This window comes from Gaeumannomyces tritici (assembly GCF_000145635.1).
Source record: "Gaeumannomyces tritici R3-111a-1 unplaced genomic scaffold supercont2.3, whole genome shotgun sequence".
In the NCBI taxonomy this organism is placed as follows: domain Eukaryota; kingdom Fungi; phylum Ascomycota; class Sordariomycetes; order Magnaporthales; family Magnaporthaceae; genus Gaeumannomyces; species Gaeumannomyces tritici.
The window spans coordinates 1,531,969-1,555,389 of record NW_008804547.1 but is presented as its reverse complement, the minus strand read 5'-3'; the positions used below and the strand labels follow the sequence as shown (position 1 = coordinate 1,555,389).

At 60.6% G+C, this 23,421-nt stretch overlaps 10 protein-coding genes across 10 annotated transcripts; 4 read left to right on the top strand and 6 right to left on the bottom strand.

Moving 5' to 3' along the window:
* Positions 1-270: 270 nt before the first annotated feature.
* GGTG_05631 (hypothetical protein) lies at positions 271-917 on the bottom strand (the record flags this gene model as incomplete). The annotated part of the gene is made up of 2 exons (XM_009223435.1): positions 271-421; positions 631-917. The coding sequence occupies 2 exons, from the start codon at positions 915-917 to the stop codon at positions 271-273; spliced, it is 438 nt and encodes a 145-aa protein (XP_009221699.1).
* Positions 918-1,626: 709 nt separating this feature from the next.
* On the bottom strand, positions 1,627-4,077 carry GGTG_05630 (phosphate-repressible phosphate permease). The gene is made up of 3 exons (XM_009223434.1): positions 3,744-4,077; positions 2,135-3,652; positions 1,627-2,063 (listed from the first exon to the last, which is right to left on the bottom strand). Exons 1-3 carry the CDS (start codon positions 3,817-3,819, stop codon positions 1,861-1,863), a joined length of 1,797 nt encoding a protein of 598 aa, XP_009221698.1. The 5' UTR covers positions 3,820-4,077; the 3' UTR covers positions 1,627-1,860.
* A 2,027-nt stretch (positions 4,078-6,104) lies between these two features.
* On the bottom strand, positions 6,105-6,905 carry GGTG_05629 (hypothetical protein; the record flags this gene model as incomplete). Its single annotated transcript, XM_009223433.1, has 1 exon — positions 6,105-6,905. One exon carries the CDS (start codon positions 6,903-6,905, stop codon positions 6,105-6,107), a length of 801 nt encoding a protein of 266 aa, XP_009221697.1.
* Positions 6,906-8,020: 1,115 nt separating this feature from the next.
* Positions 8,021-10,237, top strand: GGTG_05628 (hypothetical protein; the record flags this gene model as incomplete). Its single annotated transcript, XM_009223432.1, has 3 exons — positions 8,021-8,177; positions 8,501-8,622; positions 9,467-10,237. The coding sequence occupies 3 exons, from the start codon at positions 8,021-8,023 to the stop codon at positions 10,235-10,237; spliced, it is 1,050 nt and encodes a 349-aa protein (XP_009221696.1).
* Positions 10,238-10,923: 686 nt separating this feature from the next.
* On the top strand, positions 10,924-11,284 carry GGTG_05627 (hypothetical protein; the record flags this gene model as incomplete). Its single annotated transcript, XM_009223431.1, has 2 exons — positions 10,924-11,006; positions 11,164-11,284. The coding sequence occupies 2 exons, from the start codon at positions 10,924-10,926 to the stop codon at positions 11,282-11,284; spliced, it is 204 nt and encodes a 67-aa protein (XP_009221695.1).
* A 540-nt stretch (positions 11,285-11,824) lies between these two features.
* On the top strand, positions 11,825-12,444 carry GGTG_05626 (hypothetical protein; the record flags this gene model as incomplete). The annotated part of the gene is made up of 2 exons (XM_009223430.1): positions 11,825-12,145; positions 12,284-12,444. The coding sequence occupies 2 exons, from the start codon at positions 11,825-11,827 to the stop codon at positions 12,428-12,430; spliced, it is 468 nt and encodes a 155-aa protein (XP_009221694.1). The 3' UTR covers positions 12,431-12,444.
* Positions 12,445-13,166: 722 nt separating this feature from the next.
* Positions 13,167-13,754, bottom strand: GGTG_05625 (hypothetical protein; the record flags this gene model as incomplete). The annotated part of the gene is made up of 1 exon (XM_009223429.1): positions 13,167-13,754. One exon carries the CDS (start codon positions 13,752-13,754, stop codon positions 13,167-13,169), a length of 588 nt encoding a protein of 195 aa, XP_009221693.1.
* A 1,489-nt stretch (positions 13,755-15,243) lies between these two features.
* GGTG_05624 (hypothetical protein) lies at positions 15,244-17,044 on the top strand. Its single transcript, XM_009223428.1, has one exon. The coding sequence runs from the start codon at positions 15,279-15,281 to the stop codon at positions 16,923-16,925; it is 1,647 nt and encodes a 548-aa protein (XP_009221692.1). The 5' UTR covers positions 15,244-15,278; the 3' UTR covers positions 16,926-17,044.
* Positions 17,045-17,424: 380 nt separating this feature from the next.
* GGTG_05623 (hypothetical protein) lies at positions 17,425-18,634 on the bottom strand (the record flags this gene model as incomplete). Its single annotated transcript, XM_009223427.1, has 2 exons — positions 17,425-17,560; positions 17,613-18,634. The coding sequence occupies 2 exons, from the start codon at positions 18,632-18,634 to the stop codon at positions 17,425-17,427; spliced, it is 1,158 nt and encodes a 385-aa protein (XP_009221691.1).
* Positions 18,635-18,977: 343 nt separating this feature from the next.
* GGTG_05622 (hypothetical protein) lies at positions 18,978-22,821 on the bottom strand. The gene is made up of 3 exons (XM_009223426.1): positions 21,713-22,821; positions 19,915-21,626; positions 18,978-19,848 (listed from the first exon to the last, which is right to left on the bottom strand). The coding sequence occupies exons 1-3, from the start codon at positions 22,656-22,658 to the stop codon at positions 19,222-19,224; spliced, it is 3,285 nt and encodes a 1,094-aa protein (XP_009221690.1). The 5' UTR covers positions 22,659-22,821; the 3' UTR covers positions 18,978-19,221.
* Positions 22,822-23,421: the final 600 nt, after the last annotated feature.

The window sequence follows — 23,421 nt, the reverse complement described above, 5'->3', positions numbered from 1 at the left end:
CGCGTATTTGGCGCGACCCACGTCGCAGCCTTTATTCCGATCATAGCAGGCATGGCCCTGTTACCTTTCTTCTGCAAGATCAGGCGCGGGACCCCGAGGTGGTGGAAGCCCGAAGGTGCTCTCAGATATGTGTGTGCATTCTACTGGACGCCTCGCTCTCTGCTGCAACAACCGACCCCTGCACAAATCTGCATGTGACTCCAGCCCCCTTTGCGGCCGCGCTTACGAGAATCCGCACCCTTACACATGGCTAGGCCCCCTTCCGCCACGTTACCGGGCTAGACCTTGTGCTGCACCTGGCGAACGCTCTCCACGGATATGTGCTACTTGAGCTGGCCGTGAGGGCTTGTCGACGTCCTTTGTGGCAACCCTGTCTCCGAAAAGCTCGGCGATTTCCTCCAGCGTCTTCCCGGGCTTGTTACTGAACCGAGACTAGTTAGCAGCTCCGAAGGCACGAACCACCAGATCATGGTGTTAAAAAAAGACGGCAAAGGTGGCCGAGTAGATGAAGATGATGGCGATGGCACCCCTAGCGCCCGGGCCCCCTGCCATCGGCTACGCTGCTGCCGCTGCCATGGACAGCGCTGAGCGCCGTGCACACAGGTGATCATAGCGCTGAGCAGCAGGGACCCCCGTCCAGGGCGTAGCGCACGCGTCGGCCAGCGGTCGGCGGCAACGAAGGCAAGGTGAAAGACGGGTGCCTGTCGACGACGCCGCTGATGAGGAGCTAGCTGCACCTGCTGGGCCCCCGCGAAGCCGACCTGTCTCGTAGGAGATTGGACCTGGAAGTTTCTGGACGATGGACTCGCGCGCGCGCGCGCCCGCCCGCTTAGCTGGCTCATGGAGGCGATGAAGGCGAGCGCCGTCGTCGCCGTGTGCGCCCGGAGGTGCCGCCTGCGAGAGAAGAGCTGGGCCATGGGCCGCGCGCGGGCCCAGGTGGGTGCCGGCGTAGGTTGGTCCGTTGTACAAACGACACACGATGGCGCGCCCGTCAAGGACGTGTCTCCGTCTGGGCGGTCCAAGGAAGTATAGCCCTACCCCGGCGTCGTCGCGGTGATGCCCGAGTCGGGGCCAAACACGAAGCCGCCCAGGCGACGACCGGGGCGGGGAAGACGGCAGTAAAACTAGATTTGATATCCTGTGGTAATCGCGGAGGGGACGGCAGCGAGTGTGGAGATTTCCCCATACTCTCTGGCCGGGGAACAAAAAGCAGGTCCGGGGAAAGCCAACCTCTGCTTGCCAATTGGCGGTATTTGGGAAATGCGAAGGGAGAAAAAAACCGAGCAGATTGGTGGAGCGGGCTCGTCGCGACTTTGCACGAAGCTGGCTTGGGTCAGTCGTATTTACTTTACAAGGGGTGCCACTGTTAGTTCGCCCGATCAATTCATATACAGTTCCCTAACAAATACGTTCAACCACTCCTGGCCCAGCCAACTATCAATTTCGAAAGGACTACGACTCCCTCCCCCTCACTATTCCTGGCCACCGTCGACAGGGCGATTTTCCCCCTTGAGGGCAGCGAGGGCCTGGAATCGGCTGGATCGGCTGCGGCCGCGGCAGACCATTTAATATTTGCATACTCGCAGCGACGAAGCGCAGATCGGTCAGGCGGTCTTTTCAGAAACGCAGGGGAAATGACAGTGTATTAAACCAAGGAAGCCGAGACGCCCCGAAAGGAACTTGGAAGCAAAAACCGAGCCGGAAGGGCACCGTCTCCATCGGTGGCCGACCCAAGCCCCTTTCACCTCCCTAAACGTCTATTTGTCTGATTGGTACATTTGCCGGTACCACGCCAATGGCTCCAGCACGGAATCCGGAGCGGGTGTGGAAAACGGGGCAGTGTGTCTACAAAGGAAAAGCCTAGTTCCGGAGGCCCCAGCGAGGGGCGTTGATGATGATGCCGGCCATGCATCCCGCAAAGGTGGCGGCGACGGGCAGGGTGATGATCCAACCCATGTAGATCCATGCAACCATGCGCCAGTTGATGGTGCGCCAGGTGCCCGAGCAGAGGCCGACGCCGACGGTGGCGCCGGTGATGCACTGGGTGGTGGACACGGGGAGCTCTGCAGTCCGAGACGTGTGTAAGTTGGAGAAACACGCTCGAGAGAAACGGCACACGCGAAGAGAAACTTACTGAGGCGGGTGGCCAGGATGATGGTGACGGCGGCGCCGAGCTCCATGGAGAAGCCGCGGGCGGGCGAGTGCAGCGTCAGGCGGTTGCCCAGGTTGCGCATGATGTTGCAGCCGTAGGTCCAGATGCCGAGCGCGATGCCGACGCCGCCGAAACACAAGATCCAAAAGGGAACGTCAGCCTTAGCGCCCTTAGCAGGGATGTCGCCCTGCTCCCAAATCTGGAAGATGGTGGCGAAAGGGCCGATGGCGTTGGCGACGTCGTTGGCGCCGTGGGTGAAGGAGGCGGTGCAGGCCGTCATGATCTGCATGAAGGAGTAGAGGAACTCGGCCTTGTTGTCGTAGTGCGTGACGCCGGCGTGGATCTTCTCGAGGTCGCCCGTGAGCATGCTCTTCTTCTTCTGCTGCGTGATGATGTCCTGGTCGACGCCGCTGAGGAAGATCTTCTTGAAGACCCACCACATGACGGGGCCGCTGAGCCAGGCGCCCTCGGGGCGGGGGCCGACGAGGGGCTTGTGGACGGCGGCGCCGTGGCCGGGGCGGCTGGTGGGCGCGAGGGCGGGGCGGTTGGAGCCCGAGTCCGAGTTGGCGGCCTGCCCGGTGGTCTTGTCTCCGAGGACGCCGGCCTCCTTGGTGCTGGTGGCGGGCGAAGCCTCGACGTCGCCGCTGTCGGCGGCGGCGGCGGCGGTGGCGCGGGCCTCGAGCTCCTCCTTGGTGGCGTGACCCTCGTAAAAGTCGCGGATGCCGCCCGGGGCGCCCTCGGGCTGGGCAGGGGGGTCGGGGCGGCGGAGCAGGAGGGGCCCCTGGGCGATGTGGTACCACCTCAGCTCCCAGTCGTCCTTGGCGACGAGGCGGTACAGCCAGGGCACGAAAAAGATGGCGACGAGGACGCCCCAGGCGATGCCGACGCCGATGATGAGGCCGATCAGCTCGCCGTCGGAGAAGTGGTCGAGATTGATGGAGCCGCCCTTCCAGACGATAAGCATGGTGAGGAGCGAGGCGGTGATGGCGAAGTACACGGGCACCGACATCAGGCCCTTCATGACGGGGTTCCGGCGCACCATGACGGCGTACTTTGTGATGGTGAAGATGATGGCGCCGAAGGCGCCGGCGAGGCCGGGGGCGATGATCCAGGCGAGGAAGACGGAGACGACGCCGTTGGCGATGCCGCCCTTGGCGTCGTACCAGATGACGTTGCTGGCGCCGACTGTGGCGATGCCCATGCCGATGACGCCGCCCATGAGCGAGTGCGTGGTGGAGACGGGGAGGCCGATCTTGGTGCAGATGGTGAGGTAGATGGCGGAGGCGACGATGGCGCACGTCATGCCGAGCATGAGGACGGCGGGGGTGTCGCGGTAGCTCTCGACGTCAACGACCTTGGTGCGGATGGTGTCAGCGACGCGCTGGCCGACGCCGATGGCGCCGGCGAATTCCAGGATGGAACCCAGGCTCATGGCTTGGATGTAGCTGATGGATCGGGACGAGACCGACGTGGCCCACGAGTTTGCCACATCGTTGGCACCTTCGTTGTGGGAGGGTGTATGTTAGCACGAGGGGTGATTCGCCTTTTGGTCCCTGGTTATCGTTCAGGAGGGTCTTTGGACACAACCCACCAATGTTCCACGCGTCGAGGAACGCGAAAATTGTGCCAATGGCAAATATGTAGTCATATTGGTGAAGAGTAGGCATCTTGGCAAACGGTGCGCTCCGTGCGGGCGCTGCCTGTGCTGTGGGAAGCCGGTGCTGGGAAGCCGGGTGCTGGTCTAGCCTGCAGTAGGCAATGCTTGGTCGCTGTTGCTGGATGACCTGGACGGCGCTCTGGCTGGCTGGATGCAAGGCCGGAGAGGGGTTGCTCCTGGCTGTCAGACACGAGGAGGGAACGAGAAAAACGAGGGCAGCCAGGGAAGCCGGATCAACGTCTACTTATACGCACTATCGCAAACGGCAAGAAAAAAAGCCCAGCGCAGGGTGGGGAGGGGGTGTAACGTCTAACCCAGCCCTGGATGCGCCCAAATCCACCCATCATCTCAAAATGCAATGCATTGGCGTATCCCACAAGCAAGCTGATCGCGCAGGCGGCGGATCCGGAGTCGCAAGGCGGGAGCGGGGCTGGCATCACCTCACCTCTGAGCAGGAAGGGACAAGACGGGGCCTCCGAACGACACGGCTAGGCAGGTTAGCCAGGCAGGAAGTCCATCTGGCGCGGCGCATGGAGGCGACCAGCAGGGGCGTCATCCCACATGCCCCCGCCAGACGTCCGGGTGCCATGGGCTGTTGGTGTGAGCGAGGCCCGTGGGGGGAGAGCATGGCGAAATGCGGGTACCGCGGGTTGGCGCAGGACGGACATGCTTTCACGTCGGGCCCAAATATCCAGCCGTAGTATTTTCCCTTTCTTTCGAACCGTCCAGGCAGGGAGCTGGCTAGCTGAGACATCCAGGCCAGTCAGGTCGAGAGGACCAGCAGACGACAGCCCACGCCACGCACGGCGCTGCACTGCATGTCACTGCGCCATCTCTGGTGTGGGCAGAGCTGGCAGTGGCCCGTCATCGAGTTCCTTCGTCTTGCCCGTCTAGGAAGGCGATGCGTTGCCTGTCGGGAGAGGGCTGGACTGGAAGTGGTTACCGAGTGATGCAAGCCCGGTCTGGGCGCCCAGGCGCTTGGGGAGCAGTCGAGAAGAACGGGAAGATGCCATCGGAGCGGCCTATTTTCCGCACGTGCAGCAGGCAGGCCGGGCGTCCTTCACAGGCCAAGGGAAGCGCAGGGTCGACGGCGGGTGCGAGACTGGACGGGCCAAGGAGGGCTCCCGGGGTGTTGGATATCTCGGCGGGCTCTATTTGCTGAGCAGGAGGTCTTGGAGATTCTTGGAAGGTCTTGGTATTCGCGTTGGGGGTAGGGTTTGGCAGCCTTTTTGACGTGAACTGGCGCGCTCGAGCACGAGAGATGTCGTTCAAGACGGGCAGGGGGGCCGGGCTGGTGGTGCGGGTGCAGAGCCGCCAAGAAGGGCGGACCCCTTAGATCCCACTCCCCGCCCGCCGAATCAAAGAGCTTAATTCCATCACGTGTGTGGATCCATTGGCTGCGCGCCGGCACCTCGCCTTCTCGGGGAGGCTACCGCGGAGATGCCCATGGAGACTCGGACGGAAGCGAACGTGCAGGCTGGCCGTCCGAGTCTCGCCGCCCAGCCCCACGCACATGATGGCCGCCACCAACGTGCATCTGCCCGGGGGAGCCGTGATTTGAGGCAGCCCGCTACGGAACCCCCCGGGGGTCTTCTCGCGCCGGCCGAGCTGAAGGGGGAATGATTGAGACGCCGTCCTGATGCGTCGGCCCTGTGGCATCGATTCTGTGGCAAACCTGATTATTACCTCCGTAATTATGTATCCTCAACGTACCGCTGCCCAATCAGGGCGGCCAGAAAGCGTCGTCTGTCGTTGATATCCGCGCTTTGAGAGACATGCCTACCCCCATCGCCCACTCTGATTTCCCAGCTGGAGAGAGTGCGTTTACGAAGGGATGGCGGGTAGCAATAGGGGACACTGAATACTCCCACACGCCCCACGGTAAAGGGACGCCCATGGGCAGTGGATCCTCCGCCCTCACAGTTGGATCGATTGGATTCCGGCCAGCCCTGAGCATTCGACTTTCATCCAATGTGGCAGCTTGATGGACAAACATGCCACACCTGCGGGCCCAATCACCAAACCTCATCCCTATCCCACGGCAACTGCCTTCTTTAGGCATATTTCGAGAGGGCCGTCGCGCGCCTGGAATCTCCGATGCACGCAAAAGCATCGGCCTTTCCTAGTGATGCAACCGGCATCCATGCGTCCTCCGGGTTGAATAGCCCAGCCACAATAGGGCAAACAAATTGAACCAAGAATTGTGGTTTAATAAACGATAATAGGATGATGTAGATAAGAAGAACCCCCCAACCCAGTTTCCCATCGACTAGGACGCTTTCACGTCAAATCTATTCATTTAGACTTGCTCTTCCTTAGAGAGCTCAGGTGCATTCGACCAGCCACGGTGACCCCACGGCAGCGCCGACAGATATGCCCCGTGCGCAAAAAGGGCGATTCGTCCTCGCAATACAATGATAAATTCACAAGGACAACGGAGAACAGAAGGCCAAGGACCAGTCCGATCTTTAACTTGGACTCCGGCTTGCAGATACCACACAGAGACAGAAAACAAACAGTAACCGAGGAAGCAGTGGTGCCCACAAGTACGGCGAATAGACACTCCGCCATGTCTTCCTGCTTGGTGGACGTATTGGGGACAGGACGGGACACACCCCGCTCGAGGACTCGACTTTGAGGGTCAAGGTTGTCGGGGCCGGGTCTGTTAGGGGCACGCCTGTTACGGCAGCTGCAAGGGGGTTTAATGCGCAAGAATTTGAGTTGTTTGGGCGTCAACTGGTACTCCTGCAGGGCGCAAGCTTGTGGGCGGTCGGCGTTCCCGCCATCTTGGGCGTCCGTCTGTGCCGGGGGACCAGCCTGCGCCGTTGCGCACACAACGCCGGGCCGGTCTGGGAAAACTTCAATCTGCGTCGGGGGATCTGTCTGCGTTGCCGCGTGCCCGATGTCGGGTCGGTCTGAGCGAGCCTCATTGGGCCCCGGGCGGGGTCTGTCGGCCGCGGCGGGACCGACGCACACGCTAGCGCGGCCGCCTTGTTGGTGCAGGATATAAGGCTCAGACCCCTTGGGGAACGCAACCCAAACGTTGAGCTTTATCACCGGAGTCGCCGGCCGATGCGCTACTGGGGATATGGTCATTGTGTGCGACGGGGAGACGTGCTTGCTCGGCGGCAAGATTGGCTTGGTCGTTATTGCCCGACGCCCGGCGATGGGGAGATGGGCCTGCTCTTGGGTGATGAACGGTAGGTCTGGTAGAGTGAAAGAGGTGGGTGGAAGAGAAGAGAGAGGCAGCTGCTTTATGGGTATCGTTAGAAAAGCCGGAAAAAGCTAGGAAAGTTCAAAGTTGAGACATGACGCCCACAAAGCTATACTGATGTAATGGTGGCTTGGGAGTGGAAGCTATTAAACTTCCTTCGTGCAAGCCAATTTCTAACAATGAGATTTGCCTTCCCAGCAAGTTGGACCCGAGTCAGTTGGTAATTCGTTCCCTCGTTGATGCCACTTGCCGTCGGTTTCCCGCGGCAGCGGTGAACAGCAGGCCGAGCACTGGCATCAAGCGTCAATCAAAATCGGCAGGCGCAAGCCAGCCCTAAACTGCTGGCCCCAACAGAATCGAGCAACATTGGCATCGCGTCAGTGTGCTCCGTGGCTGCTGCCTACCTAGGTAGGTACCTACCACCTACCTACCTACCTACCTAGGCACCGTTCCTCGGGTTGCCATGTCATGATCCTCCCCGAAAACACGAACTCAACCTCCTTCACCAGCGCCAGTTCCAGTTCCTGATCGCCAACGGCACAGCTACAGCTTTATGGCTTTGACTGGCGACACTCCAACGGCAGTTTCATCCCGACCATTTGGCCCGACGTTAAGGGTGGTGTCCTGGCCCCCAACATAACAAAGAGGTCGACGACGCCATGTCAACCTAGGTACCTACCTTCTACCTACCTATCTACCTAGCCGAGACCCATCCCTTTCCCAGCGCGACAATCACCCCCACGTCTCTCGCCTTCGTCCTGGCAAGCAACGTCAGCCTAAAAGCTTGGCTGGGTCTGCGCTCGGTGGTCTTGGTAAGTGGCTTTTGGCTTTCTTCGCCCACGTTCCCCTGCCATCAAGTCGTGGACTACCCGGCTAACGCATATCCACATTCTTCTCACAGGATGCACGACGCTCCTGGCCCCAGATGGCAGCCTAAAACTCACCCGTCGAATTGCTTGGCTCTTCCGCGATCAGCGGGCATCGGAGCCGGACCCCGATGATAGATATCATGGATACACCTGCACCACGCGACTGTCTCTGGATCTGCGTCCTCTTCCGACGACCATCCGTTTCGCTATCCATCACCGCGTCATCGCTTGCTTTTGCCAGCAACCGCTCGCTCACAGATGGCTACGAATTAGGCCTGCATCTCGGTCAAGGCGGGGCGGTGTCCTCCAATAAGGTGTGTCGTTTCTTGTGCCGTGTTCATGTCAGCAGTACTTGGTGTTTCGTCGCTCTATAAGCCGCGACAAAGTCATTCAATCTTCTACAACTCCTCTCGCACTTCGTTTCGACGCGAACGTACATCCTTCTATTGGCCACTGCTATTCCTTTGGATCGCGCCCCTTTGTGGGATGGATTGCCTCCTCGGCCTGCCTGCCTACCTGCCTGCCTGCCTGGTAAGTCTGATGCCTCTAGACCCATGCCACATTTCTGATGTTGACTTTGCGTAGTCGCTGACCCCTTCTCCCTACAGCACTCCTGCTCCCCGCTCTCCAGACCAAGGTCGTCCGATTCGAGACGGGAAACCCGGCTTCGGCTACCACCACGTTATGGCCAGGCGGTGTGCGGCTCAACGGCCCAACATCAGCGGCAACGGTACGACGCCCAGGGAACACGCTGCCTGGCCTGTCCTTGAAGACACACTGCTCTCGCCATCACGCCATAGGCATCACATCGAGCCGGCTCGACGGCTCCTAATGCAACTTGTCCTAGTCAACCATGGGGGTCCCGCCACTTATCAACGTTCCCAGATACCTTTGTGTAGCATGCTGATTTCTTGCGGCGTTTTCATAGTTATGTTGCTTTCGTTTCCCTTTGTAGTCATTCTTTTAGCTCCGTAGATGTAGCTTAGGTAGATAGACGTCGACGAACCAACCAAGTCAAAACCCTCAACGCCGCGACGATTAAATGTGATCCATCTATGCAGCTGTTCTCGTCGGGGCTTTGAGCCAAAACACCGCCCCCCCCTGCGCTATGCTTCAAACGATGCCAGACAGACATGGAATTCATAATACTACAAATATGTTAATCCATGTGATGTGGCGTGGTCTGTAAGCTGCTCTGTGTTCATGGCTACCTAAGATCAGAAGCACACAAAAGGACCCCGACGGCGTTGCTCCGTGATGCACGACAAAGTCCAACTCCGCATGCCCGCTCGCTGCTTCTAGCCAAGGCACCTTCCCCACGTAATAGGTGCCTTCGTTGTTATTCCGTTGGCGACATCGCTCTTGCTGCTTCTAGTCAAGGCACCTTGCCCACGTAATAGGTACCTTTCGCTCTTGCCAGCCCTGGCGCTATGCAATGGAAAGAGTCGAGTCTTCAGGAGGAAGGAACAGCGACGACGACAGTTCGCCCATCAAAACACCGTCGATTTTCCCAGCTTTGGTTCTTTTCTGGTTTCCGACCTTGGCTCGAACGACTGATTTGAACAAGAACATAGAGATCACCGCCGCCAACAATCACCATCACAGCCGCCGCCATCACCACCACCACCACTACCATTGCCGCCGCCGCCGCTACTCTTACCTCTACTCTGGCCGCCGCCATCGCCGCCACCACCATCACCACCACCACAACTGCTGCCGCCGCCGCCGCCGCCGCCACTACCACCACCACCACTGCCACCACCACAACTGCTGCCGCCGCCGCCGCCACTACCACCACCACCACCACTACCACCACCACCACCAGCACCACCGCCACCACCATGAGCGCCACCCCCACCACCACTACCACTGCCGCCGCCGCCGCTGCCACGGCCGCAGCCGCCGCCGCCACCACCACCACCACCACCACAATGGGCTTCATGGGGCTCATTACCACCATCTCCGCCTATGTGGCCTGGGCGTCCGCGGGGTGGGCGGTGCTGTCCGGCGCGGCCGGCCAGTACCTTGGCGGCCTCATTTCGGATGAGGAGATGGCCTTGGGCGAGGCCGACGACAGGAAGCTCGACATGCCTGGAATCTGGGCCGTGCGGGTCGGCCGCGTCCTCGGGGACGTGCTCGCGGTGGTTTTTACCGTCCTTTATGTTATCTTTGCCTGTTGGAGATCCCTCGGGGCCCAGTTTGATCGCGTCTGTGGCGACAAGTTTTGGGATATCTGGGAGGAGGTGACTGGGGGCAACCCCCGTGAAGGGGCGGATTTGGAGGGAGGGGCGGGTTTGGAGGGAGGGGCGGGTTTGCAGGGAGGCAACCACCCTCACTCGGCCTAGGTGGAAAGGTGGAGTCCTGGGCTTGGCCCAACTTGACTTTGTTCTGTTGTTATGTATATTTTAGCCCATAATGGTCTGTGGTTCGGTTTTTTTTTTTTTTTTTTTTTTTTTGGCGCAAGTTTTTTTTACGCATCTGGAAGATGCTTGGCTGGGAGAGGAGAGGGATGGAGGGAGAGAGAGCGAGAGAGAGAGTGTGTGTGTGCGTGTGCGTGTGTATATATTCTATCCTACCTCTTTTAACCCATAATGGTCTGGTCTCCTGCGGTGCGTCTGTGATTCTTGGCCACCTTTTTTGCGGTGTGCTAGGGATGGTACTACTTAGGCCAGATATTCACCTCCGCTGTATTTGCTTCTTTCGTTCATTTAAGGCAAGGAAGCCAGACAGAATCCGAGTAGCTTTTCGGGACCATCCCTATCAGACGACCCAGCACCACAGGAACGCTCCTACCGACGGGTCGGCCCGGACGACCTTGGGAGTTCTTGGAAGCCCTAGAGAGTACGTGGTCAAACATTTGGTAACGCTGGTGTGCGAGCACCACGGCCGACGGCTTTCCCTTCCCGCGTCGCCGAAAGGGCGTGCGCAGATCTGGACAGTGGCCAGCACAGGTATTTCGCGATTTTCTCACTGATCGAATAAGTCGGGGTCGAAGGACAGGCGCAAGACACGAGCACATCGGCTCCTCGCGATGCTGGCGGGGGCCAACGTCTTCGCCCGGGCTGCACGCTTGGCCCTCCACGGGCGTGTCGTCCCTGCTCCTTCAGAAAAGCCGTGGGCGCGGCCTTGGGACGGCATTTAACGGTCCACGTGGCAACCGAGACGCTGGACGAGGAAGAAAGCGGCGGGTCTGGCTACTGGCGTTCCTGGAGGCGGAAGGGAGCTTTGGGGTTCAATCCAACTTGGGCAAGCATCCTAACACCAATTTCAGGTCGAGGCGTCCGCCAGCACGTGAGGTCGGTCGTGGAAGCGCCGCCGAAAGCCTCAACGAAAACACTCCGCCCGTCACGATCGGAGGACTGAGCCTACCTTGCCCTAGCGGCTGGGGCTGAACGTTTAAAATGGCACGCACCTTTTATGTTCAACAACTGCTTATTGATTATCGATTTTTAGGGCAGAGGTCCGCTGGCATCCGTCTTTTTTTCTTTTTTTTCTTTTTAGGGAGGCGGGATCGTTCAATCGTGTCACCGCTCCTTTAGGGGATGCGCTTGTCCGCGGCTGAAAACTCGGCGCCATGTTACGTTCAGCCCTCTCAAATATTTGCGTTCGGACATTGATGCTGTTGCCAGGGTCACCTCAGCCCTTGGGGTTCGACCGCTTCGTGTAGGTGTGTGCTGACCGACCGTGCCAAATACGGACAAGGTGAAGGAGTGGTGTGTTGTTCGCAAGCGCTGGCCGGGGCAGGTGTGTTGGCATCTGGTATAGTGGCTTTCCATGGCTAGCTAACCCGCCCTCAGCTAGCGCTTTCCAGGACGATATAAAGATGTCGATATCAGTTTACGACAACCCGTGTCCTCCTTCGTCCTTTCTCTATCAGTCAGTGTCAAGCAACACCACAACAACCATCACCACCTCGCTCCCAACCGCCCGCCATGCTTTCTCGCTCCCTCCTCCTCGGCCTCCTCTCCCTCGGCGGGGCGCTCGCGTCCATCCAGGTCAACAAGGCCCCGGACGGCAGCATTATCTCCGTCGTGTCCAAGCCCGGCGGCAACGACGACGAGCGCCCCGCGGCCCTGGGCAAGCGCGACTGCACCCACAACAACTGCCTGCGGGCCATGATCGCCCGCCCCGACGCCGCCACGTCCTTTTGCCGCACCTACACTACGGCGGCGCCGCCGCAGACGGCGGTCGCGCCCTTTACCCAATGCTCTAGTGCCCCCAAGGCCAGCAGCGCTTGTACCTGTTTCGTGCCGGTAAGTCTCCTCCCGGCGGGGTGTCTTGTGTGCCATACCGGCCCTCGCCACCCCCTCCCTGCTGCTGGGGGCTTTCCCTCGGGCTTTTTTCTTTCTTTTCCCATTGCGGTGCTGACATGCGAGTTGTGGCGTCGATAGCCGCCCCCCGCGCCCACATGCGGACCCCCCGGTTCCTTCTGCGACATCAACAATTTTATCCAGCAGTGTTGCGACATCGCTGGTTGCGTCGGATGTAAGGGGTGCCAGTTTCCCAATTTCGACCCGAACAACGGTATTTGCTTGTAAAGAGACGATTTTCGGGCCCGGTGCTGCTGCTGGTTGCGTTGTTTGGATGGTGCTAGGTCAAAATCCGATAAAGTTTAACAAACAACTGCCACGGTCCCTTACCTACCTTTTACGATCGTGAACTCTCCCCTTACTGTATTCTTGTCTGTCTTCCTCACCACTGTATCTCGGCCTACTCGAGCACAGCGGAACACAACCGTGACAGATTGTAGAGCTTTACGTAAAAAGGCTGAGCTTCCTCCACAAGATCCAGGCTATCGACCTCAGTCTGGAGCTAGTCCGGCCATCATGAAATCGGAAATCCATTTGACAGCCCAACCGTCACCGACGCTGGCCCAGAGCCCGGTGTCAAAATGCAGAAAAGACCCCCAGAGAAGAACGCCATCCTGCATGCCAAGTGCCGCATGGCTCTAGCGCAGGCCGGCCCTGGACACACCAGAGCCAAGAACCAGCAGGGCTCACCAGGCCATGCGTTGCATGAGCCAATGATGGGTAACATAATTGCTTCCTTTCGGTCTGCGACTTGGCTCACGATATCTGGCCAGGTTCCTTGTGGCTTGTCCCCTAAGTGCCGCTAGCCCACCGACCATTGGTCCCACCCCTGTCATCCAGCAAGACAATCCAACTTTGCAAGACGTGTCGCCTCTTCAGGCCTACTACACGACACATTTATTCATTAGTAAAAACTCCTCTTATGAACAATGCCCCCCCGCCCACCATGACCGACTTGCCTGCTTTACATCGCTTTGTCCTTGCGCCCCTTATGGCCGATCCTCTGTGACCGCTTCGTCGCTCCCAAGGTCTCGGGAAGCGAGGCGATTCTCATCATCCTCTTCCGATGCCGCCGTCTGGCGGCAGAACTCTGGGCGATATAGCCGGATCCTCCCGTCTCTGGCGTCTGGACAGCCGGCCGCTCTCTTACGGCTACGCCTATGGATGTCTGCGTCGACGAATCCTTATGGTTTGGCGTTTGCGTGGAGGTGTCCTTGTAACACTTCTTCCTCTCGCGATAGTCATCTGTGCTGGGTCCCGTCACACCGGAGTCGAGTGAGGCGCGGGGCTCCATCAGAGGGTACTTTATCTTTCTGCTCCAGGGCCAGTCCTTGCGGTGGTATCCCATAATCCGACCGCCAAACTCTCCGCCGTAGTTGTATGTGGTTCTGAAAGCGGTCTGATCTGGGCTGTCGCTTGTGTGTTGGTCGCTGCCACTCATGTTGCCGGCAGTGGCAACCATTCCTTTCTTGACGGTAGCCTCGCTGCTAGACGCGGACGCATCGCCGCCGGACGGGGTCAGGTGACGAGGGGTCGCCTTGCATCGAGCCATTTGTTGCGATGGGGTTTGTTGTTCCAACGCCCTGTAAGGTTTAATTGCAATCGCTCGGCGGGCTGTAGTGAAGTGGAAAAAGTGAGAGTTGAAAAGTCGTTGGTTTGGAGCCAACTTGGCGAAGCTCTTTCTTTGGTTCAAAACTGGACCATTATCTGAGCGGAGTATCCCCCACTTCCGTTGTCCGCATGCCGTTGACCTAGACACGCCACAGTCCATAGCCGCAAGAGCCTGAGGAAAAGTGCCAGTCGCCTCAGCCACAAGTAATCTGAAGTTATGCCGCATGGCCTCCACTGATAACACTCCACTTTGGCTCCAGTTGTCCCTTTGCCACTGTTATTACAGCAGGTGAACGATTAACGTTGGTAAAAAGGCAAAGCTGCGATGTCCGCGGGTTGAATTGGCTATTAAAGGCAAAGACAAGGAAGTAGAATGGTGCGCGTTGCACAGCGAAATTGCCCAAATAGCCACGTGTTGGCCTTTGCAGGACAGATTGGTGAGCCAATTCGGGAAGCCGCGCCATAACAACAGGCAGGGAAGATGGAATCCAGGCCAGAGGCCGGCCAAGAGAGAAGTCTGATATTTACTATTTGTGCCTGCGAGGCACGTGCTTGGGACTCTGATGTGACCACCCAAGACATGATTAACAACTGTGCTCCCTCTTCTCTTTAGCTCAGCAGTTGGGGGTTTGTGTATTGAGGTACAAAGGTCGTTGTTGTTAGTAATTACGGATTATATTAAGCGAAATATTCTGAGATGGACTTTAATCCCCACGATACATCGAATGGGTATTATATTATGAGGTTTGAATCTGGGCATTTCAGCGTCGTGTCCCTTCGTAGTCTTTTAATTAGGTCGTTAGTTGAAGGCTTTGGCTGTCGTTGAAGAATATATCATCATGCAATTCTTCTTGTGACTGACACGCCGTCGCCTTTGTTTGCCAGCCAAGGTGTTGTCATTGTTCGTTTGTGGTCACTGAAAAGAGGGACCCATTGCGAACAAACAAGTGCCAAGGCGCCAACAGCCACAGGGAAAGGGAGCGATGTGGCTGGCATGTGCGCATCTGGAGATGACGTTTGAGAGCGGCACTTGAAATGAATCTATTGACCTATCGGCTTCGGGAGGTCGGTTGTTTGGCGGTGTAACGGCTTCTGTGACACGGCGATCCTTTCGGCAAGATGCTGTGGCGTCTTGCCCGACATCATGTGTGTCGGTGTTTGCGGGCTGGCTGACCTTGGCGTGCTTTGCTGATGACGTCAAGACCCGGGGCTAGCCGCCTGCCGCGGCGAAACGCGAGGGCTCAGACAAACAAAAATAAGAGACAAATCGGAGCGCGATGGCAGGAAAGGATGCCCGTTTTAAATACCTAGAGCTGGGCCTGCTTTGGAACCTACGGACATGCCGCCTTTCTTGCAAATCGCAATCACCTCGAACCTTACCCGTCGAAGCTGTGTCGCGTCTACCCTACGAACGTATCGTTACTTTGCCGCCACCATCCACTACCGTCCTGGACCCGCTCGAACCATGGCGACAGAAGCAGCAGCAGACATGCCCGTCAAGCTGCCGACGGTGCGTCTGGACACAACGCTGGCGGAGCTCTATGCCCGGGCCAGCCCCCGGCTAGCTGGCAAGCGCGTCGGCCAGGTACTCTCGGGCACCAACTCGGGCATGGGCCTGAGCAACAACTTTCCGCGCAATAGCAAGTACCTGTATCAAGACAGCCCTTTCAACTCTGCCGACGCCGACCGCGACGAGTCCGAGGCCGCGCGGCGCGAGCTGGCTGTCAAGTACCTATCGCTGATACCGCAGCGCGACGCCTTCATCACGGGCGCCGCGCCTGTCGTGCTCTTCAACCTCGGCACCGACCCGGACCAGCGCGCCCAGGACCGGCGCGAGGCCGAGCGCACCGTGGCCGTCCTGGGCGCCGACCAGAGGCCCGAGCTGATCTTTTGCCCCGGTCCCGCCGAGATCCCGGTGGAGGAGGCCCGGCTCGACCTGCTGGCCTGCAAGCTCATGATCGACGGGCTCGAGCGGTACGACCTCGTGGTGCCGGCCGAGACGCACTGGTTCCTCAACTCAAAGGCCGCGCTCGCACAGTCGGGCCTGCCCACGCCCGTGTGCGAAGCCGTCGAGCTGTCGGGCCACGGCGCCGAGGCCGGCCTGTGCTGCAAGGCCTGCCAGCGGTCGACCGACGGCTTCGTCGTGCCCGAGCTCTGCACGGGCGAGCGGGGCCGCTGGGTGGACGAGGAGAGCGCAAAGGTCTACGACGCCGTGCGCGCGCGCCGCCTGCCCTTTGTCCTCAAGAACCAGCAGACCTTTGGCGGGGCCGGCACATACATGGTCAACACGGAAGAGGACCGCGCGCGGCTGCTGGAGGAGCTGCGCGGCGGCGTGCTGCGGCGGCTGCTGTCGTCGGTGACGGCATCCAACAGCCACCTCAAGCCGGGCACCATCCTGCTGTCGCAGATGGTGGCGGAGCCCATCGGCGACTACGGCGTCACCTTTTTCGTGACGGACAGGGACGACGGGGACGACGACCCCATCTTCCTCGCCACGTCGGAGCAGATGACGGACGGCCCCGCGTGGATAGGCAGCACCACCAACTACGCGCGGCAGGACGAGCTGCGCGCAAAGTTCGGGCCGCTCGTGCGCCTCGCCGGCCGCTGGCTGAGGAGCCACGGCTACGTCGGGCCGGCGGGCGCCGACGTGCTGGAGACGGCGCCGCACGCGCACGCGCACGGGGACGGGGACGGGGACGACTGCTCGGGGCACGCTGCTGCTGCTGCTGCCGCCGCCCCAGGAGACGCGGACAGGCCCCCGTCCGAGTTTCCGCACTTCCACATTGTCGACCTCAACGTGCGCACGTCGGGCTCGCTGTGCCTGCCGCTGCTGCGCGGGCACTTCACGTCGCGCGGCCTCTGGTGCGCGTCCTCCTTCTCCGTTAGCGTGGCCAAGACGCGCGAGCAGTTTGTGCGCAAGTTCCGCGCCGAGTTCGAGTCGGGCGCCATGTGCATCGTCAGCTGGTACGAGGACCGCCGCGTGCCGGCCGACGGCAAGGGCGAGCCGTCGGTGCTCAGCCTGGCCGACGTGGCTTTGGGGGCCGAGGACATGGAGGCGCTGGGCAAGGCCATCGACAGGGTGAGGAATGCAACTGACGAAGTGACGTTTTAGATGTGTAGATGTGTTCAGAGCATGTCGGCGCGGTTGGAGTCGTGGTTGATAGACGGATATTTTGCTATAACCTCTGGTGATATTGATGATAATACAGATGACTACTAGATGCATGCCGGCCTTGATTCCCCTTTCCCCGTTACCCGTCACCCTCACCGTTACCAGACATCTTTCTCCCGCAGCTCCCTCTCGACCGGCCAGTCCTCGGTATTCACGTCCTTCTTAAACGTCGCCCTGTAGCCCTCGGCCGCCGCCTCCGCGTTCCACACGTCGCTGGCGCAGCACGTGGGGAAGTAGTCCTCGTCGGCCGGCGGCTCCAGCTCCCCGGAGGGCTGCTGGCCCGAATCCTTCTGACGCTGCCGCTCCCGCCTCGCCGCCCGCGCCACCTTGGCCTGCTTTTCTGGCTGCCGCACGTACGCGGTCCTGCCCATGGCGTGGATGAAGTCCCTCTTGGCGCGCGCCAGCCGCGGCTCGTACCCCTCGGCCTCGCGCTCGTTGATCAGCACGATGGCCTCGCGCCGCGGCGCCGCCCGCGCAAGCTCCGCCCCGCGCGCGTCCGCCGACGCCATGCGCTTGGTCGCCGCCGACCCCGTCGCCGCCAGCGCCGCGGGGCGGATGCCGACCGACTCGGTGACCTTGGTGGTGTCGCCGGCTCCGGACGTGTCAACGGCCCTGACGAGCGCGTACTTGCCCGTCTTGGCGCCGCTCTCCCGATCCATCGCCATCTCTAGCGGCGCTAGGCACCCCGGGGCTGGGCTGTCGAGCCCCGTCAGCAGCGGGATCATGGCGGCGTGGGTGTACAGCAACACCCTTGCAGCAGACCCGTCATTGGCCCCCTCGTATCCCCCTGTGGCCAGGAACCGCCGCAGCGCCCAGGCGCGGTTGAGCACCATGTCGGCCGTCTCGACCACCACCTCGCACGGCCTGCGCGCGCGGCCGCCGAAGCTCGCCCCGTCGGCCGTGCCGGCGCCCCTGCCGTGCTCGCGCTCGTAGCGCCACCCCATGCAGCCAAAGTCTATGGTGACGCCCCCCGCGGCCCGCAGCTCGTCCGCGTCGGCGTGCCGTCCCTCGGACGCCAGGATCGCGGCGTGCAGGCGGCTCGCGATCTCGGCCTGCTCCCGTATGATGCGCCGGCTGGTGACGACGTCGCACGGGCGGCGCACGCACTCCTGCAGCTGCGGCAGCAGCGTGATGGCGAAGCCGCACCGCCGCAGGCCCTCGAACGGCGTGGCCAGGATGGCCGTCTGGATGGCGCGCTCGAGCGGGGACGAGAATATTGCGACCGTTTTTCTCTGCTGCTGCTGCTGCTGTTGCTGCTGTTGTTGTTGTTGTTGTTGTCGTTCCCTCTGCCGCGCCGCCTCGAGGGCGATCCGCGCCGCGACGCACTCGCCGACACCGCGGTCCGTCAGCGGCACGCGGAAGAAGGAGGACCCCGGCAGGTGCGGCGGCGACGGCTTGACCTCGTACTCGGGCCCCGCGGACCGCTCGAGCGTGGTGACGATGCGGAGGATGGCGCCCGGCTGCGCGTTCAGCTTGCGCCTCTTGCGCTCGTGCTGGTCAATGTATGGCGGGTGGTTGCGCGCCCTGCCGAACCCGCCGCCGCCGCTCTCTTCGTCAGATGTTGTGCCGCTTTTGAGAGGCCGGAAGCGCCAGTCGGAGACGGCGTGGGCGGCTGGGACGAACTCGAATATGGCACTGTTGGAGTCCATTTTGAAGCGTGTGATGAGAAATAAAACTAGATGTAGATGTGCAGCAAGTGAGGGCAGCTAGAGCATCGTTTCTTCAACGCAGGTAAATACCGTTCACCCAGATCCTCTCTGCTCAAGGTCGCTCTGCCTGGGACGACCATCTTTGCTGCCGGATGCGGTTGGGCTTTGTCTTCGCATCTCGAACACCCTTTGTTTTCTTGGCTGGAACTGACTGCTAATTGAGCAGAGACCATATGTATCCGCCGGGCGCGTTTTGGGACGGACAAAGAACAGCCTTGGGTTTCGCGGCAAATGTCTCAGGGGCTTGCTCTATGCAGTGTCAACGGCAAACATTTGCACGATATGCTCAGCAGTACCACATGGTAGTCATAACATTACGTTTACGCTTTGGACCCGGTCTTGCAAGGGCCAGTCATAAAGGTCCCAAGCCAAAAGCCCAGAGTTCCCCATGCGCCGGCCCGCCAGTCCGGGTTTGCGGCAACACATCTATATCGCGTACATCGTCCCGACATGTTCAAAAGAAACCGCAAACCTCTATAGACTCTATTACCCGCTTGCGCTCTCACACACTTCTATCCGCCCGTCTATTAGCTCGCCGCTCTCGCAGCCGTCCCTCCCGCGCCGACACTGCCAGCCTTTGCCGCCGGCGTGTGCGCCCCCGACACAGGTCCCAAGACCTCGTCGGTATCGCCGACGCTCCCGCGCCATTCCTCCTCGCCGGCGGGCGTCCACCGCGCCAGGAGCCTCTCCACAAGGTCGTCGTCGTCGTCGTCGGCGCCGTCGTCCCAGTCGCCGCCGTCCTGGATGGCCTCGGCCTCGGCCTCGGGGTTCGCCCATTCGCCTTCCTTGCCGAGGCCCGAGGTGCCCTGCGATGCGCCGCCCTGGTCTTCCCCGGCGGTCGAGGCGGGTTCAGCGATGTGGTGGCCCGAGATGTCGGTCCTGATGGATTTGGGTACCCCCTGCTCTTCTTCCGCGGGAACTTTTACGCTGAACGGCAGCTCAGGGCGGGATTCGGGCTCCGAGGCCGGCGTCTTGTGAGCCCCGTCCGACGGGGTGGAGAGCAGGTCGCGCAAGTGGTCGGCTTGGATGCTTGGGCCAGCAGCAGCATCCGCGCCTGCCTGCCGTGCCTCGCGGATCGCCCTGGTGTGTGCCAACAGGCGTTCCTGCTCCTCCTCGTCCAGGACTCGGTTGATGATGATGTGGTTGGGATCGTCCTGTTTTGCCGTTAGCGACTTTCCCTCCACCGCGGTCGACGAAGAAGCAGGTAGCAGTCCCCTTACCCTATCCAGCTCGAATTCGATGCTCAGGGCCCTCAGAGTCTCCAGCTCGAGATCCCGCGCGGGTATGCTTGTATATGTCGGCCCAGGGCGGGGCGTTGCAGTCCCCCTCTTCCTTGCTTCGCCGTCCCCTCGCAGCGCCACCTCCGTATCCGACCGTACCGGACTTCCAGGTTCCTCAAAGCCTCCCTTGCCCTTGTGCCCCCGCTCGGCACGGCCAAAAAGGTGCCGCCCTATCCGAGGAGCCGGTTCCCAAATCTGCGGTAGCTGCACGACGGGAAGTCCTGGTCGACGCAGCTCAGTCTTGCGTCGGCGCTGTTCCGCTCTGTAAAGCTTGCCGAGATTGACGCCATCGCGGGGGCCGCGTGCGAAGAAAACAAGGAGCGCGGATATCTCCCCTGCCCGGCTATCTCCTCGTCGAAATGCCCGCAAAACTCCCTGCGGCTTGTCTGCTCGGACGGCCTCGACCTTCTCGACAGAATAAGCGAACTTGGTACCCGCCGATTCTGTCTGGAGCTGTTCCATCAGCCTATCAACCTGCGATCGCTGGTCTGGTGTTAGACCCGGGGGCTGGTTTGTCGGGCCTTTCTCCTGCGTATTATTCTCGTCAATCGGCCCCCGAAGCTGGATGACCTCCTCCTCGCTCATTCTACCCCTTGTCACCAAGCACCTGTTCCAGTCCGGATTTCCGGCGCCGGTGGCGGTACTCGACTCCTGCGGCTGAATCCTCCAGACGTGGTGTGTTGTTAGGAGGAAGACGAGACTTCTTTCTTGGTCCGAGCCTGTCGAGAGGTCCTGGATCCAAGCACCCTGATGGCCCGCACCTCCACCCGAGATCTTCCCATCACTCTCGGAAATGGACGCAAACCTGTCTCTGGGCAGCATCTCGACGAGGACAAGCAGCGCCGTTCCATTGTCGCCACCATCGCCGGGAGAGTCGACCGAGGGTCCGGCCCGGCCCGGTTTCCTCCCGACTTCCCTGACTTGAAGCAAAGAACGGTTGAAGATCTCGCCGTCGACATCGCTGCGGCGCTGGAGGAGGTGCCCCAGCGTGCTCAGCTGATCCTCAGTTGCCGAGGCAAGGGTTCGCTCCATGGCTTCCTTGGAGGGCCATAACCGCCACCGAAGCACCTCTATCGCCCGGCGCAGTCCCTTCAGCTGCATTGGCTCGAGCGCAAAGAAGGTGCCTTGCTGCTTGATCATGTATCGAGACACCACACCGTTTCGATATTTTTGGAAACCCAGCTCGAGGGCCGAGGTGGCCTCCTGGGACGAGTCGCCGGATGAGCTGTCGTCGTCGTCGCTGCTGTCGTTGGCCTCGCTGTCTGCCGCACCTTGCCCGTCGGGTCCATCGCGCTCCTGTTCGGGATCTGCGGCGCCCAGTGATTCCACACTTTTGACGCTTGCGCCCCCGGACGTGTCTGTGGTGCCTTCGTAATCGCCCCCCACAGGCCTCTTGGAATTCTGACCATGGCTCTCCCCACCCACGCCCGCCGTCACCGGTCTCAACAAGGGCGCAATTATGGGGAGATCTTGCTTTTTCGGGGGGTCGTGGAACTCGGATGAGCCCCCGTCAGTTTCGGCAGTCGGCCGCCGTGGCTCCAGGTTCGTCTGTGGGCTCAGATTCAAGATGTTGCTGGCGAGCGGAGCCTTCCCGGACGTTTGCGAAAGAGCAAAAGAGTTCCGACTGCTGTCTAGCGGGACACCTGAGGATGCTGTCACGGTATATGAATTATCAGCAATACTAACACCAAACTTGCTTCCTCGGAGAGCCGCCGCTGGATGCAGAATTCGGACTTACAGGCACCGACTCCCGGCTCCCTGGCCATCAGCGTGGCATGTTGGGTAGACTGGCTGTAGGATCCGGAGCCCACGTCGGTCCCATTCGCCAGGTCGCCGGTGGGCTGATGGAGAACAGAGCCCGTCCCACCCCCCTCCTCCTCGTGAGCCTCGGCCGCGCTCTTGCGGTAGTATGGCGGGGGGCCCCCCAGCTCCCTCGGCGGGAACAGCACGCGGAGGTCAATGTCACCCTCCTGCAGCATCTCCCGGATCGAGGCCACGGACCGCATGATGCCCTTGACCTCCCTGCTGGCCTTGTTGATGTCGACGGCGGCCTTTGCGATGGCGTTGATGTCCTTGTTCTCGAGGCTCGGCTTGCTGCGCACCTCGCCGATGAAGACGGTCATGATGATGAGCGACAGGCACTGCTGGTGGAACTGCAGCTGGCTCCGGTACTCGGCCAGCTTAGCTGTCACCAAGGGCCAGCGCAGGCGCCTGAGCAGCGGCAGCGACGCCGGCACCAGCGAGAGCTCGATCGCCACCTTGCCAGCCCGGCCCGGCTCCGTGCCGGCGTTGAACTCGTCGAGCCGGCGGCGCAGCTGCGCCTCGACGACCTCGCCGTCGTCGGAGCCGTTGAGCATGACGGCCTCGATGCGCCAAAACACCAGCAGACACCTGTCGGCGTTGCTCTTGACGAAGGCGAGGGCGTCCTTGGAGAAGAGCCGCGTGCTGCCGGGGCCGCCGCCGCCGCCGCCGGACGAGAGGTTGTCGGCCTCCATGTCCAGGTACTGGTGGATGAGGCGCAGCGAGTCGGCGGTCGATTCGATGCTGGAGCTGACGGCGAGCAGGCCCTCGCGGGCGCCGCGGACCTGGCTGCCGAACTCGTGCAGGACCTCGCACAGCTCAATCGCAAAGGCCGCGATGCCGATGACGGAGCTGGCCGCCCCGATGGCCGTGATGGGGTCCATTGCGACGGTGTGCGTTGAGGGGAGGTTGTTTTCGACCGCCGGACGAGGAGCTCGGATCTGCTCGCTGGCGGTGAGCTTTGCTCGATGTGAGAGGAGTTATTCTCGGGACAAAGACGCGCGCCCAAAGAGAGAGAGAGCAAAGGCAGCGCGGGTTGCCGACGTGTCGTACCAGAAATCCAGCCCAAGCATGGTCCTATAAGAAGCCCAACCGCCCAGCATCTCACGTGGTCTAACGCCAGTTAGCCTAGCCCATGTTATGGCAGGCCGTCATGGCAGGCCGTCAGGCCCCAATTGACGACAATTGTGCTGCATTGGAGGCACTGGCTGGTCCTTGGACGAGGAGGCTCCAGCGGGATCGACATTATGCATGCACGCCTGACAGAAACATGAACCGTGCCGCGGCAGGCCGATGGGGCAACCCGAGGGGCTGCACAGTGTCAATACATCAAACAAAAAGAAGCAGAAATGAAGAAGGAAAATACGACAGCCTCCGACGTTACCATGTCGGTTTGTCAGTTTCAGCTGACTTATCGGGCTCCTTTTAACGGGGTCTCAACTTTCCAGCCAAGTTGCTCTATATCACCAATCCTTGCCGAGTCTGTCGACGCCAGTGCCAGGTTTGCGCTTAGGAGTTGTTCAATAGGGCCACCATCGCCGAGAGATATTAGCCAGAGGAAATTAGGTTCAGAACAGACATCACAAGCGGGTAGTCTTTCTGACTGAACACTTGACCTCTCCTATCCCTGTCATCGGGCAACGTCAG